We start from the raw sequence: 16,689 nt of genomic DNA, 5'->3' as shown, positions 1-16,689 counted from the left end.
TTACACAGCCATTATTGAATTGTCTACAGCAGTGTGCAAGGTCTGGCAAGAACTGGGAAGATAAAGAAGCAGCATGTCAGATGCATGTTTTTTATATTGAAAGAGTATATAGTCTTTTTTTTTTTTTCTTGAGATGGAGTCTCACTCTGTTGCCCAGGCTGGAGTGCAATGGCACGATCTCAGCTCACTGCATCCTCCGTCTCCTGGGTTCAAGCGATTCTCCTGCCTCAGCCTCCCGAGTAGCTGGCATTACAGGTGCCCGCCACCACGTCCGGCTAATTTTTTGTCTTTTTAGTAGAGATGGGGTTTCACTATGTTGGCCAGGCTGTCTCAAACTCCTGACCTCGTGATCTGCCCGCCTCAGCCTCCCAAAGTGCTGGGATTATAGGCGTGAGCCACCGCGCCCAGCCTGAAAGAGTATATAGTGTAGTGTCCACATAAACTATATGAAAGTGATATCATAAGAGAAAAGGAATTGCTGGGGTAGATTTCTCTTTGTTGAACAGGTGTCAGATGAGGCAGAGATGGTGTGGGCTGGGAAAATAAGGCTTTCCTGGAGGAGTGGTAGAATTGGACAGGTGCGGGAGAGGACGTCCCATTTGCAGTGACATGCCATGGGCTATTCCAGAGGCAGGGACATGGTGGGGAACGCAGCAGACACAGTTCCCACCCATGTGGAGCTCACACTTGATGAGGAGAGACAGGAAACAAATGAAGAAATTATCAAGAATATCAGTCAAAATGATCAAGAATTCCAGATAGGGATAAGTGCTGTCAGTGAATAAAACAGGCCAATGTGTTAGAGAGTGATGAGGATAGAGTAGTTCAGGCAGAGGGACAGCCAGTGCAAAGGCCCTGAGGCCACCGTGAGGGAAGAGGCCCATGTGGCTGGAGGACATGAAGGAGAGTTGCAGGAAACGGAGTAGGCAGGCATCGATGAGGCTGGTAGGGCGAGGGTGAATTTTCGTTACTCTAAGTTCAGTGGGAAGCCATTATTAGGCTTTAAAGCAAGGGAGAGGTGGTTTTCAATTGGTGTTTAGACCAGTGTTTCCAAAACGATCGCAGAAGACCAGTTGTTTTATTTCTAATATATTGCAGACCAGAATTTTTGTAAAATATAGTAAAAATGAATTACCAGAAAAGTGATCACGTGCTTAGATGTCACAGCATGTCAAATTGCTATAAGTGGTTCTAAACAGGTATTCTTTTTTTTTTTTTTTTTTTTTGAGACAGAGTCTCACTCTGTTGGCAGGCTGGAGTGCAGTGGCGTGATCTCTGCTCACTGCGACCTCTGCCTCCCAGATTCAAGCAATTCTCCTGCCTCAGGCTCCCAAGTAGCTGGGACTACAGGTGCGCGCCACCACGCCCTGCTAATTTTTGTATTTTTAGTAGGGACAGGGTTTCACCATGTTGGCCAGGATGGTCTCGATCTCTTGACCTCGTGATCCGCCCACCTCAGCCTCCCAAAGTGCTGGGATTACAGGCGTGAGCCACTGCGCCCAGCCCTAAACAGTTATTCTTAATTTATGTCATCTCCTCTTAGACCAGTAACAAACAGTCCCTGAACCATCATCAGCTCATGGACTGTGCTTTGAGTAGCATCTTTTTAGAAGGAATTCTCCAGTTGCTGTTTAAAGAATAAATGTGCTGTAGGTGGATGTGTTGGTTCTCCCTTTTAGTTGCAAATAACAGCCTCCCCTATTCTCTGATTAACTCAAGAGGGTTTACTCTGTGATATGGATAGATTGCCAGAATTGTTGGGAGGACTGAAGAAGCAGACTCTGGGCTTGGCCTATAGGAAGTTGCTTCTCACAACTCTGCTCTCCATGATCAGGCTGCTGGCCCTGCCGCTGACAACGCTCTGCAGAATAAAGCTGCTGCAGCTACCAGGCCTGGAATCATGCCTCTTCTGCCAGGATCAGGAGGCAGCCGTGATCCATGCCGTCAGAATGGATGCCTTCCCTCCTCTCATCTGCCCCCATACCTGGGCCAGAAGCATCTTTCCCAAGTGTTCCCATTTAGGCAGAGCCTAAGTCACATCTGGAACACTCAGCTGCAAGGCAGCATGAAGAATGTCATTTGGACGTTCAGGCCTGGCATGCTAGATGGGGGTTTGGGACAGGTCCTGAGCAAGCCAATCTGCGGGTGTGCCATGAAGGCAAGAGTGGTGTGGGAGCCTGGGGAAGGGATGGCGAAGGCCCTTTGCCCGCCACTCTCTCTGGATGAATGTCTCTGAATTCTTCTTTGGCGTGAGTTAGTAATTGGGGTGAATAGAGCATGGCTACCCGCCAGCGATCCTAGTTTGTGTATTTGGGCGCGTGTGCTTATGGCTCTGGGCTCATGCCATCTGCAGTAGGAAAGCCTGTCTTGGAATTTATGAAGGAAAAACCGTAAAGGAGGTTTAGTTTCCCTCATACTCTGACTATAGAGGCAGCTACTCTTTTACAAAATTGTATCTGATTCTGCTCTTTTTTTTTTTTTAACTGTTTCAAGTTAAATTCATAGGGCCAGGTGCAGTGGCTCACGTGTGTAGTCCCAACACTTTGGGAGGCCAAGGCGGGAGGATTGTTTGAGCACAGGAGTTTGAGACTAGCCTAAGACTCTGTCTGTACAAAAAAAAAATTTTTTTTTTGAGATGGAGTCTCGCTCTGTTGCCCAGGCTGGAGTGCAGTGGCGATCTCGGCTCACTGCAAGCTCCGCCTCCCGGGTTCACGCCATTCTCCTGCCTCAGCCTCCCGAGTAGCTGGGACTACAGACACCCGCCACCACTAAATTAGCCTGGCTAATTTTTTTTTGTATTTTTAGTAGAGACGGGGTTTCACCGTGTTAGCCAGGATGGTCTCAATCTCCTGACCTCGTGATCCGCCTGCCTCAGCCTCCCAAAGTGCTGGCATTACAGGTGTAAGCCACCGTGCCCAGCCCAAAAAATTAAAAAAAAAAAGCATCCAGCTGTGGTGGCACACGCCTGTAGACCCAACTACTCAGGAGGCTGAGGTGGGAGGATGGCTTGAGCCCAGGAGGTCGAGGCTGCAATGAGCTGATTGTACCACTGCACTCCAGCCTGGGCAACAGAGTGAGACCCTGTCTCAAAAAAAATAATAATAATAACAACTCATTTGCCTTAATGAATGGCTAGTTCGTAGTTCTCTCCACCCTCGCTGGAGGGGCGTGTGCTGGGGATGCCGTCATTCTGCAGGCTACAGTGGCAGCTGTATTCCTTCAGTTAGTGCTGAGTCACAGTGAATGCCTTGGTTTATCACTGTGTTCACTTAAGTTTTTAAAATTATTAGTATCATATATGACATTCCTTCTTAATGAGAATATTTGGTAAAAATTAACTTGTAAAAATTACCTTGGTCAGGATAGCTAGAGCAGATGAGGGAAATGCTTTTGGGGCCTGCTGGAATTCACTAAGGGGCATATGAGAAACTTCTGAGTAACTCGTTAATTGTACTCTATTTTACTTGTTTCAAACTGTTTGAAAACAAGAATCTGATGGGAAGCAGATAGTCTTGGGCCCGGAAAGTTTGTTCTGGAGAAGCTTATGGAGAGTGGCTAGGCAGCGCTTTCCTTTGCAAGGGTGTGGTCTCCAGCACTTCAGACTACTGGGCCCACACTGTTGCTCTGATACCTCATGCCAGCAGTAACACCCCCAACTACTGGCCCGGGACTAGGATGGCTCCCTACCCCTAGGGCTGTGAATAGGGAGTTTCCAGGAGGAGACCCAGGGAGGCAAGGAAGGGTGGGCACCTGAAGAGGACTCTTACCTGGGACTGAAGGCATCTGAGAAGCACAGATTCCTGGCCCGCATGCCCGTTTATGGCTCCATTAGGTCTAGGTTCAGGCCTTGGAATCTGCTTTTTTTAAATTTTATTTTATTGTTTTTTGAGACGGAGTCTCACTGTGTCACCCAGGCTGGAGTACAGTGGCACGATCTCAGCTCACTGCAAGCTCCGCCTCCCAGGTTCACACCATTCTCCTGCCTCAGCCTCCCAAGTAGCTGGGATTGAAGGCGCCTGCCACCACGCCTGGCTAATTTTTTGTATTTTTAGTAGAGACGGGGCTTCACCGTGTTAGGATGGTCTTGATCTCCGGACCTCGTGATCCGCCTGCCTCAGCCTCCCAAAGTGCTGGGATTACAGGCTTTTTAATCAGCTTTTTAAAACACTTCCAGGTGATTATGAAGATTGGATAGATTAGACTTTTCCTAAAAGATTCCACGTTTCCCAAGTTCAAGTTCAGATGACTCTAATGACAATTTTATGATACAAGTAAGATTTGAATGTGTGGACATGGCTGGGAAGGGCGTTCCTGGAATGGAACATCATGAATATAGGTACTAAGCAGGCGAGCTTTGGGAGCAACCAGAGAAGAGTCCATGAGGGAATTCACCTGAGCATTCGCTAAACAAGAAGGGTGTGGTGGGGCATGGTTCTCGAAGCGAGGACCCAAGACTAGTAGCTGCACCTGGGGCTCTAGTTAGGCGACTGTGGGGCCCCATTGCAGACCTTCTGAATCAGACATGTGGGTGGAGATGGGGAGGGACAGTATGTGTCTTAGCAACCCACTCGTGGGAGTCTGAGAACCCTTTTGGTGGAGAGGAATTGGTTGAAGGGGGTCTTGAGTGCCAGGGTAAGTCGGGGGCAGTGAGACTGTGTTTGATCGCAGGACCCAGGAGCACCTGATGAGATGAAATTCCAGCAGCTTCATTCTGCTGCGTGTGTGAAGGCGAATGGAAAGTTGCTTTCTTTTCATCTGTTATAGATATTAATTTAATAAGATTCCAGAATTATCAGCTTGGGAAAGCTGATAAAGGTCTTACTTTTGATTCTTTTGATTTTAATTCTGGAAAATTGATGATAAATCATGTGAAACAATAAAAAGATGATAGTATGACACAAAAAAGTTAATTGCGGCCAGGCGCAGTGGCTCAAGCCTGTAATCCCAGCACTTCGGGAGGCAGAGGCGGGCGGATCTCGAGGTCAGGAGTTCAAGACCAGCCTGGTCAACGTAGTGAAACCCCGTCTCTACTAAAAATACAAAAAAATTATCAGGGTGTAGTGGTGGCGGGTGCCTGTAATTCCAACTACTCGAGAGGCTGAGGCAGGAGAATCGCTTGAACCTGGGAGGTGGAGGTTGCAGTGGGCGGAGATCGTACCAATGCATTCCAGCCTGGGCGACTGTGCTACACTTCGTCCCCCCCAAAAAAAGAAAAAGTTAATTGCACCTAGACATTTTACAATTTAAATTACTTTCTATTATTTATATATTCTTGTTAAGTAGAGAAAAAGAATAATTTTAATTTTTCAAAAGAAATTGTAAACTTAGGACCAAAAGTGTCAAATGGTATATGTGCTCATGGAGGGAGGAAGTGGATTTCCAAACTGTTAGGTGAACATGGTCATTGTGCAGATTTAAAACTTAATAACTTAAAACACACACTTTGAAAATTAAAATCAAGTAAAATTGACATCTTCTGGAACAGGGGTAAACTGTGATGCTGGGCATGTGGTATGACGTCTTCAAACACGGTAGAAAGCTGCGGGCACCAAGGCACAGCCAGCCCAGGTGCTGAGTACAGGGCAGCTGCAGGGGACTGTGCCAGCCACGCTAAACGGCCTCTCCTGTGAAAGAAGACATGTGGACTGAGACTGAAAGCAGTTGAACTGCTTCTTGAACTGTGATCTGTCCCCCTTTAAAGTGGACATCTCCACATAAACAGGAAAGCCTAGTGGAACACTGGGTTGACGAGTGACTCCTAACATTTTCATAATCAGTGTAGGCTGAAGGACAGCGTCCTGGAAGGCCTCCGAGGCCGGCTGAGGCTGTCAGACCATGCTACTTGTGTGACGATTGCTCAGTGCTGTTCCCACTGAAACCATAGCACATGCGCTCTGAATGTTCACAGAGCTGACGCATGTGCTAATTGCCCCGATTTCGTCCTTACACATTGTATGTATGGATCAAAATAACACTCTCTGGGTCCCATTAGTAGGTACAATTACTACATTTCCACTAAAAATAAAAGGAAAAAAATTATCAACAATTCTGTCGTTCTTCAGTAACGTTTATTGTTTGTTAATTTTTTAATTGGCAGTTTCCCAAACCTGCTTCACCTGTTTCAAAACTCAGAAAAACCACGTGTGCTAGAGCAGCAGCAGAGTCACTGTGCAGCTGATAGAGCTGACTCGCCCGGGGCTTCCAAAACAGGCCCTTGCGGTGTCTCCACCATGTTTATAGATTTTGTTAAATTTGCAAAAATAAGATATTTCAACCACAAAGTTAAGACTGCCATCTCTTCTATTTTAACCTCTCCTATGTCATATTTCCCCTCTTAGCGTAACCATGAAATAGCCGTGGACATGTCTGGAATCTTGTTAAGGGTTGGCTGGGATACATTTATATGCTTTGCAGTCTCTTCCATATATTAATAGTTACATTATTGCTGGCCATCTCATTTGGGATGTCTTCTAGGAATACTCTGAATATGGTCAATTCAAAGATTAAAGAGCATTCACTCCATAGAAAACTTGAAATATGAAATCTTATAGCTCAGATATGAAAGAAACTTAGCAGTTTCCCCAGATTTGACAATTCTAAAAATTACATGGTGCTACTAATACATAGTTGAGGATGTAAAAGAAGCCTCTATAAACTGCCAAAAAGAAAAATAAAAAGGGATTTTCCATTAAAAATGTATGTGCTATGCAATTTTAAATGAGATCATGCCATTATACAGATTTTTTTTTTTTGGACGGAGTTTTGCTCCTGTTGCCCAGGCTGGAGTGCAATGGCGCCATCTCGGCTTGCTGCAACCTCCACCTCCTGGGTTCAAGCAATTCTCCAGCCTCAGCCTCCCAAGTAGCTGAGATTACAGGCACCCGCCACCACACCCGGCAAATTTTTGTATTTTTAGTAGATATGGGGTTTCACCATTTTGGCCAGGCTGGTCTCAAACTCCTGATCTCGTGATCCACCCACCTCAGCCTCCCAAAGTGCTGGGATTACAGGTGTGAGCCACCGCCCCTGGCCAGTATATGGAATTTTAAATGGTATGTTTTGTAGGCACACTACATATTTCCTAAGACTACTTCAGATTATTTTTTACAGGGGAACTTAGATTTTCATACATCGTTAAATAAAAATGGATTATTTTTATTTCAAAAAAGAGGATATGTACCATCAGTAACCGTATTTGCCTATTTCCTTGATTGTACAGGGAGAAGATACCCATTATCAGAAAAAAAAATTATGCACTATATGTACCAGTTATGTAAGTCCCTGGATCATATTCACAGGTATGCTCTCGGAGATTTGACAGCTCTGAAATTAATAAAATGTGTTAACATTCAGATTCAAGAATTTGAATAAATGAAGTGTAATTCTATTTTTCCTTTATACTGAATGCAGAAATGGAATATTTCACAGAGATGTAAAACCAGAAAATATACTAATAAAGGTAAGAGCTTTTACATGAAAGCTGGGTATCAGAATAAAAGTTGAATAGAAAATCTTTCCCTGAAAGGTTTTCTCCTCCTACCAGAGGAACTTTCAGTCCATGCGGCTAGACAGCCTGTTTGTTACAGTAATTTTTTTCCCTCTCAGGTTGTAAAAAATGGTTTATTTAATAAATTCCATCAACATAACTGACTGCACCTGGAAGAAAATAATTGAAAGCACCATTTTCACACCGCAGACAAAAATGAACCCTATTCAGACGGCCGTTCAAACCTTCTAGAGGGAAATGTGGCAGAGGCAGGATTTGAGCTCAGGTCCGTCTCACTCCCAAGCCACTAAACTACCTGTGTTTAAACTGTACAATTTGCTGTTTCCCAGCACCTGTCACTGGCTGTCAGCAGAGTCCTCTGAGGCTGTGTGGCTAAAAGAGCCCTTGCTGGGCAAGCTGGCAGCATGACTGGACAGACGACTAGTGTGTGTCGTTCATTTGTAGAAGCGCCACAGGTTAACCAGTTTCCAAACCTGTAGGCATTTTGGAAATATATGTGAAACAGCCAGAATATTTGTAAACCTGTTCCACTGAATAGACATCACTTCCTCATCTGCTGGAGGCACTTTGAGGTGCTCAGAAAGCCAGTAATTTGTATTTTACAGACTACTTTAGATGCTAGTAATTTTCCTGCTGGTGCATAAATATTTGGAGTGGTTTGTATTATGATAGCCACATAATGGGATGTTACTTGTCCTTGCTTCTTTCCCCTTCCAGCAGGATGTCCTGAAATTAGGGGACTTTGGCTCCTGCCGGAGTGTCTATTCCAAGCAGCCGTACACGGAATACATCTCCACCCGCTGGTACCGGGCCCCGGAGTGTCTCCTCACTGATGGGTTCTACACGTACAAGATGGACCTGTGGAGCGCCGGCTGTGTGTTCTACGAGATCGCCAGGTAGCACCAGGCCAGGCTCCTGCCTGGTTCCTGCGGCGGAGCGGTGCGGCAGCCAGGCTCGTGCTCCTTCCTTTACAATCCAGATGTCATGGTCATTCTGGTTTTTCTTTCTGTTTTACTGTTTTTAATTTAACAGAAAATTGACTAGGCTTTCATTTTACTTGTTGTACATATTTGGCCTTGCCTGCCCTTCCCGGAGAAGAGCACCAGCCCTCAGTTGTTCTCCCTCCTGCACACCCTGGTGGTGTGGGCAGCTGCCTCCTTGGGGTTGCTGTGAGGTGCTTGATGGGGCTGCTGTGGGGAGGGGTGAGCCAGACCTCCCCTGAGAGGTGCAGTCATATTAGGTAGGGTGCCCTGGCCACAGGTGTGAGGATGAGGCACCTTCTGGCACAGTTGGACTCTAGAAAGCCCCAATCCCACCCCTCCCTGCTCCAGCCTCCAAACCCCCCACTCCCCCCCAGCCTTTGGCAAGGAGCAGTGGCCCAGGGATGAGGAGATGGGGGCCGGTCCCACTCCGAGGTGAATGGTGTTGAGTTGAAGACGTGCACAGGGGTGGAGAGCTGCACCTCTTGCTCCCAGTGGGCCTCCAGGCAGGTGGCAGTGAGGTTAAGGTCTGGGGGTGCATCTGAGGGGTCAAAGTCTGGTCCCGCCTGCTCAACAGACTGCTACAGAAATGCACTTCAGGACATACTCTCCTTTGATCCAGATGGTTCATACTGGTAACTTTTCATTTTGGAAAGCTGAATGGCAATTTCACTGCAGCCAGAAGTGTCAACCAAGAGTCCCTTCCCATGAGCCCAGGTCCTGTGAGTTCATCTGGAGGGGGCAGATGTCAGGAGCACAAGGCCACCCGTATCTCACCAGCACACAAGACGGCCCACGGTGCACCAGCCACCAAACTGGGCTGAGGCACTCATCTCCCCACTTGGAGCTGTTTCCTGCTCACCCGCATTTCCTCCTCTCTCCTTTAGTCACAAGAGCCTGCCATTTTCTGGAATAGAAGCTAGGTCTACTACCAGAGCTGTATTTTTAAATATTATTTGTGGCATGTAATATGAATTGAATTTATTTATACAGGTTTAAAATCTTTATTTTTTTTTTGAGATGGAGTTTCGCTCTTGTTGCCTAGGCTGGAGTGCAATGGTGCGATCTTGGCTCACCGCAGCCTCCGCCTCCCGGGTTCCAGCGATTCTCCTGCCTCAGCCCCCCAAGTAGCTGGGATTACAGGCATGCACCACCACGCCCGGCTAATTTTGTATTTTTAGTAGAGACGGGGTTTCTCCATGTTGGTCAGGCTGGTCTTGAACTCCTGACTTCAGGTAATCCGCCTGCCTCAGCCTCCCAAAGTGCTGGGATTATAGGCATGAGCCACCGCGCCCAGCACAGGTTTAAAATCTTGTTCCCACAATTCCAAAATCTATAAAAGCTCTGGAAACCAAAAGGTTTCTGGGGACTCATTTGTTGACAAAACCTGACCTGTCTCACCCTGAATTTGTCAGCAAAACTCCCCTTGGCCGATGGGAGGCTCACTGTGGGGTTATTTATCACGGTTACTGTGAATTAGTCACATTTCACCACAGACATCATGCTGAACAGATGACGGAATGTGGATCTGTCTTTTGCCTCTTAGAAAACACATGTCGGACCTATTGGTAAAGTGGAAACAAAAGGTCAAGCACAAGGGAGAGTGGAGCCTCCCAGCAGCTAAGGTCGCTGCACACGCCAGGCTGAGTTCCTCGTGTTCCGTGTGAGCAAGTCTGCCTGGTCAAGGGGACTAGACAGAATGGAGAGACCCATGGCCATGTCCTGACTGTAGGGTCAGCTGAGAGAAAGGAAAAATAGACCCAAAGTCAGGCAAGCAAGTCAGACAGTCAGAGGAAGCAGCCCCAAGCTTATAGAATGAGGGATTTATATTGGGGAGGGGAATTTGAGGGAGTTCTTTGGTATGGCTGCATCCTGGGGTTGGTTTTTTTTTTTTGAGACGGAGTCTTGCTCTGTCGCCCAGACTGGAGTGCAGTGGCGCGATCTGGGCTCACTGCAAGCTCCGCCTCCCAGGTTCACACCATTCTCCTGCCTCAGACTCCCGAGTAGCTGGGACTACAGGCGCCCGCCAGCACGCCTGGCTAATTTTTTGTATTTTTAGTAGAGACAGGGTTTCATTGTGTTAGCCAGGATGGTCTTGATCTCCTGACCTCGTGATCCGCCCGCCTCAGCCTCCCAAAGTGCTGGGATCACAGGCGGGAGCCACCGCCCCGGCCATCCCAGGATTGTTTGCTGGTTAATTTTGCCACATATCACCTTGTGATGTTTGTGGTAGCAACTAGATGAAGAGCAGCAACTTACAGAAGGGTGTAGGGAAAGTTTGTTTATGCTTCCCACGACCTCCTGCTGTGAGGTCTGGATGGTTTGTAATTGGGGTTTGCTTATCACAGCAAGGTCTGACAGGTGAAGTCTGCTGGCTTTACCGTGGCGCCTAGATAAAGGCTTAGAAATGTAAAGAGGCTTGAGGGAAGGGTGGACGGCACGGCACGGAGAAGGGTTGCAGAGCATTAGGGGGAGGGGTGGGCAGCACCAAGAAGCTTTTTTGGGGCAGTTTGTCCCTAACATTCCAGCCCTTTAATAGGTAATAGAAGAGGGGCGCCATTGGCGTCTGGCCACTTCTTGCTGGGAAGGGGCGATGGTTATGGGGGAAGGCTGGACAGTAGGGACTGCCGTTCTTGGAGCTGTTGGGATTCTTGGAGCAGCATCATATCTTGTATTGTATTGAAGGCTCCGATACGGTCCTGTAAAAGCTGAGTGAGAAGGCGTAGGAGACAAGGGCTGAATGCTAGAAAAAGAAGAATGGTTATGGCTGGGCCTAAGAGGGGCATTAGCCATGGAAACCAGGTACTAAAGGACCAGGAGGGCCACGCTGGCCATCGGGGGACATTTTCTTTAATTTTTTGTGCTCGGTCCTTTAGTGTTTTTACAAAATCTCGTACTAAGCCAGATTGGTTACGATAAAAGCAACACTGTTCATCTAGAAAGAGGCAGAGTCCTCCCTTTTTGGCTGTGAGTAGGTCTACGCCTCTGTGATTTTGAAGAACCGCTGCTGCTAAAGAATCTATTTGTGATTGGAGAGTTGTAATGGATTTGGCTATCTCTTCCAAGCTATCTGTGAGGTCTTTGGAGAGGGATTGATAATAGGAAACAGAGGTGGTTAATCCCGCAGTCTCAGTTCCAACTCCTGTAGTTATTCCGGGGACTGCTAATAGAGGTATGAGTTGCATAGCACGGCGGTGTCGGATGCAGGTATTAACTGGGATTGGTAGGGGTTGGTCTCCTGGAGCAACATTGATTTTTGGAGTGAGGAAAACCAGGGTGCAGGTAGGTGCCTGTCCAGTTAGAGGGGAGGCAAATATAAGTTGAGGTACTGCATAGGAAAAGTATGCCTTGGCTTGGTAGACAGAACTGGTTGTGTATGCTAAAAAGATGTACTGTTTTGTTGTCCTCATGCATCCATACTCCTAGGGCCCCGGCTAGAGCTGCTGCTCTGAGTGGTTGTAAAGGGTGTTTGCTTTAGGCTGGGGGCTTTGGGTTCTTTTTTCCCAGCGTAAGAGGAAGCATTTTGTGTCCACTAAGATCCATGTGGGAGTGTTGCTGAATGTTGGGATAAGGACACAGTCGCAGGTGGCGGGTGCAGGGATGGTGCATGGAGAGGGGAGCCAAGGGAAGAGGGATAAATGGGAGGTGTCGGCCGTTGCAGTACTCTGAGTTTTTGTTAAGGAGGTGGGAGGTGTCAAGGGCTGGGGGGCTAGATAAACGAAGCCTGTCTTTATTGTTGGTGCCTTTGAGAGTAGTCTGTTGGGTGGAGGGTTTGAGTTGTGCGGTGTAAGTTGCACAGTTTGGAATTTAGGTGGCTGAGGGGAATGCTTGAGGGTGGATGTCGCTGGCGCACAGTGGTGCTGGATAGGATAAGATTGTGTGGGTTGTTACGGTTCCTACTAATAGGCATTCATCACAGCTGTGGTAGGGCCAGGTTGCGTAAGTAGGCATGTAAGGTTGTAACACCTGGACCGAACTCGCTAGCTAACTGGGGGAGATTTTTGTTAATGCCTGTATGTCGAGTTTGAGGGGCAGTTAATGAGGATTTCAGGATGGTAGCTTACTTGGGTGGAAGTCCAGTTATAGGCTGAGCAGGGGTTGCATTGTATGTTGTGGAGAGGAGGGATACGCAGAGCCAGCAGTCTCTTGCCAGAGAGGAATTGGAGTTTTTTAGTAAGGAGTGTGTGAGATTAAGTGTTCTGTGTAGGTGTTCAGGGGTTGTAGGTATTGGTTGGACTGAACGAAGGGTTGGGGTATTGATTATGAGAAGGGTTAGAAAGGCAGATAGTGAGCAGAAAAATAAATAGTTCGGTTTCACCCAGAGTAAAGCCATAGAGAGAGCCTTGGAAGAAAAGGTCGATTATCCACTTGAAAAAGGCCTCCAGGGTGTCGTTCCGTGGGTGGAACCAGGAAATATCTTGTGAGAGGGCGTGAAGGAAGAGAGTGAAGCGGCAGGATAGACAAAAGCAGGGCATCTAGGGAGGATGTGGGAATGTTTGATAGTGATTGTGATTCCTGCTGTAAGGGTAACGATTAGGCAGACGGCTAAAGTGAGGGAGACTTTTGGCTGGTATTCCAATTGGAAGGAGTTACACTATATAATCCCACTGCAAACAATAGGGTAAGTATTATAATGCCTGCAATTAGGGTGTAATAGAGTGTTTCCATTAAAGGAGGCTAGTTGTAATAGTACTTTAAACCTGTTTGAGATGGATGGATTTACTGATGTGAAGTTTCTTCTGGGATGGATGTGAGGCGGAGTCAGGTTGGCCCAAGGAGTGTGCTGGAATACCAGTTAGAAGTTGGTGAGGTGCTGGTTGGAGGATCGGAGGTGGGAGCTCTCTTTAACCTGGAAAGGTGATACTAGGGGGTATGTCCTGAGAGTTTGGCTGCAGTAGGGGTTGTAAGTGTCACACACGTCCATGTGAAAAGACCACCAAACAGGCTTTGTGTGAGCAACAAGGCTATTTATTTCACCTGGGTGCAGGCGGGCTGAGTCTGAAAAGAGAATCATCGAAGGGAGATAGGGGTGGGGCCGTTTTAGAGGATTTGGGTAGGTAGTGGAAAATTACAGTCAAAGGGGGTTGTTCTCCAGTGGGCAGGGGCAGGCGGAGGGGGTCACAAGGTGCTCAGTTGGGGAGCTTCTGAGAAAAGGAATTTCACAAGGAAATATCATCAGTTAAGGCAGGGACCGGCCATTTTCACTTCTTTTGTGATTCTTCACTTGCTTCAGGCCATCTGGATGTATATGTGCAGGCTTGGGCTTAGAGGCCTGACATTCCTGTCTTCTTATATTAATAAGAAAAATAACATAAAATAGTATTGAAGTGTTGGGGCAGTGAAAATTTTGGGGGGGTGGTTTGGAGAGATAATGGGCGATGTTTCTCAGGGCTGCTTCGAGTGGGATTAGGGGTGGCGTGGGAACCTGGAGTGGGAGAGATTCAGCTGAAGGAAGATTTTGGGGTAATGGGTGGTATTGTGGGGTTCTTAGAAGGAGCATTTGTCATATAGAATGATTGGTGATGGCCTGGATGTGGTTTTTTATGAATTGAGAGCTAAACGGAAGACACAAGGTCCAAATAAGAGAAGGAGAAAAACAGGTATTAAAGGACTAAGAATTGGGAGGACCCAGGACATCCAATTAGAGAGTGCCCAAGGGGGTTCAGCGTAATTACTTGCTTGGTTGGTGAGTTTTTGGGCTCTATCCTTGACAGAGTCCTCCTTTTTAAGTTGGTGGCTGAGCTCGGGGAGGTGTGTTTTTAAAAGACCATTAGTCCGTTCCGTTCTACCTTTCCTGAAGATTGAGGATGGTAAGGGGTATGAAGGTTCCACTGAATACCAAGAGCCTGAGAAACTGCTTGGGTGATTTGACTAATAAAGGCCAGTCCGTTATTGGACTGTATAGAGGTGGGAAGGCCAAACCGAGGAATTATGTCTGACAGAAGGGAAGAAATGACCACGGTGGCCTTTTTTTGACCTTGTGGGAAAGGCCTCTACCCATCCAGTGAAAGTGTCTATCTAGACCGAGACGTATTTTAGTTTCCTGACTCAGGGCATGTGAGTAAAGTCAATTTGCCAGTCCTGGGCAGGGGCAAATCCCTGAGCTTGATGTGTAGGGAAGGGAGGGGCCCTGAACAATCCCTGAGGAGTAGTAGAACAGCAGATGGAACACTGAGAAGTGATTTCCTTGAGGATAGATTTCCATGATGGAAAGGAAATGAGAGGTTCTAAGAGGCAGACTAGCAGCTTGTAACCTACGTGGAAGAGGTTATGAAATGACGACAGAATAGAATGGGCCTGTGAGGCTGGAAGGAGATATGTTCCTTAGTCCAAGAACTATTTGCCTTGTGTGGGAAGAGATTGATAGGTGGAAGTTTCAGTGGTGGAGTAGGTGGGAGTGACCGATGAGAAGGAGAAAAACTGCCATGAGGGATAGAAGTTGGAATGCTAGCTGCTTCTTTAGCTACCTTATCAGCATAAGCGTTGCCCTGAGCAGTGGGGTCTGATGCCTTTTGATGGCCCTTGCAGTGAATGACTACAGCTTCCTTTGGAAGTAAAGCGACCTTGAGAAGTATTTTTATTAAAGAGGCATTAATGATGGAGGACCCTTGTGTAGTGAGGAAACCTCTTTCAGCCCATATAACAGCATGGTGGGGCAGGATATGGAAGGCATGTTTAGAGTCAGTATAAATATTGATGCGTAGTTCCTTTGCAAGAGTGAGGGCTTGAGTTAAAGCAATGAGTTTGGCTTGCTGAGAGGTAGTGGAGAGGGCAGAGCAGTAGCCTCAATGATAGATGTGGAAGATACTATAGCATAGCCTGCCTTTGCTGGTAAGTGGTGATTAGGCCTGGTGGAACTGCCATGGATAAACCAAGTGTGATCAGGGTGAGGAACAGGAAAGAAGGAAATATGGGGAAATGGAGTGAATGTCAGGTGGATCAGAGAGATACAGTCATGGGGGTCAGGTGTGGTATCTGGAATAATGTGGGAGGCCGGATTGAAGTCTGGGCCAGGAACACTGGTAATTGTGGGAGACTCAACAAAGAGTGAGTACAGCTGAAGGAGCCAGGGAGCAGAAAGTATATGCATCAGGTGTGAGGAAGAAAATAGATTTTGGAAGTTATGAGGGCTGTAGAGAGTGAGTTGAGCATAGTTTGTGATTTTGAGGGCCTCTAAAAGTGTTAGGGTGATGGCAGCTGCCGCACAGAGACATGATGGCCAGCCTAAAACAGTAAGATCAAGTTGTTTGGACAAAAAGGATACAGGGCACGGTCCCGGCTCTTGTGTAAGAATTTCAACTGCACAGCCCTGCACTTCGGCTCTGTGTAATGAAAAAGGGTTGGGATGAGTTAGGGAGAGCTAGTATGGGAGCAGCTTCCAGGGCTGTTTTTAAGGAACGGAAAGAGGAATGGGGAAAGGATTTAGGATCTATGTGGTCAGCTAGGTTTTCTTTTGTGTTTATGTAATGGTTTTGTTAGGATGGCAAAACCAGGTATTTAAAGGTGAAAGTATTTAACCATGCCCAGGAAGGAAAGGAGTTGTTTTGTAGAAGGGGTTGGGGTTTGGGAGATTAGCTGGACATGATTAGCAGGGAGGGCATGTGTGTTTTGATGAAGAATTATGCCAAGATAGGTAACGGATGAGGAAGAAATTTGGGTTTGACTGAAGTAATGGGGGCTGTCCATGAAGCCTTGCAGCAGTACAGCCCAGGTAATTTGCTGAGCCTGATGGGTGTCAGGGTCAGTCCAAGTGAAAGCAAAGAGTGGCTGGGATGAAGGGTGCAAAGGAATAGTAAAGAAAGCATGTTTGAGACCCAGAACAGAATAATGGGTTGTGGAGGGGTTGTGGAGGGAGGTATTGAGGATAGGAGAGTATATGGGTTTAGCACTACAGAGTGGATAGGCAAAACAATTTGGTTGATAAGATGCAGATCCTGAACTAACTTGTAAGACTTGTCCGGTTTTTGGACAGGGAAAATGGGGGAATTGTAAGGAGAGTTTATAGGCTTTAAAAGGCCATGCTGTAACAGGTGAGTGATAACAGGCTTTAATCCTTTTAAAGTGTACTGTGGGATGGGATATTGGCGTTGAGCGGGTTAAGGGTGATTAGGTTTTAATGGGATAGTAAGGGGTGTGTGATCAGTTGCCAGGGAGAGAGTAGAGGTGTCCCATACTTGTGGATTAAGGTGGGGAGATACAAGG

General features: G+C 47.0%; 1 protein-coding gene across 9 annotated transcripts in view; it reads left to right on the top strand.

The window, feature by feature from the left end:
- MOK (MOK protein kinase) overlaps nt 1–16,689 on the top strand; it is an 82,940-nt gene that overhangs the window by 45,899 nt on the left and 20,352 nt on the right. For 5 of the 9 annotated variants that reach the window (XM_034938185.4, XM_055098034.3, XM_003807046.5 and 2 more), the window contains 3 exons: nt 7,220–7,298; nt 7,411–7,459; nt 8,225–8,403. In XM_034938185.4, coding sequence (XP_034794076.1) covers nt 7,220–7,298; nt 7,411–7,459; nt 8,225–8,403 — 307 coding nt within the window. The remainder of the gene's footprint in view (nt 1–7,219; nt 7,299–7,410; nt 7,460–8,224; nt 8,404–16,689) is intronic. The other 4 variants (XM_055098033.3, XM_014347696.5, XM_024925573.5 and 1 more) reach the window with 1 other exon arrangement.

Source organism: Pan paniscus, chromosome 15, assembly GCF_029289425.2.
Source record: "Pan paniscus chromosome 15, NHGRI_mPanPan1-v2.0_pri, whole genome shotgun sequence".
Lineage (NCBI taxonomy): Eukaryota > Metazoa > Chordata > Mammalia > Primates > Hominidae > Pan > Pan paniscus.
Note: the sequence above shows the minus strand (reverse complement) of the source record. Positions and strands in the feature narration are given on the sequence as shown.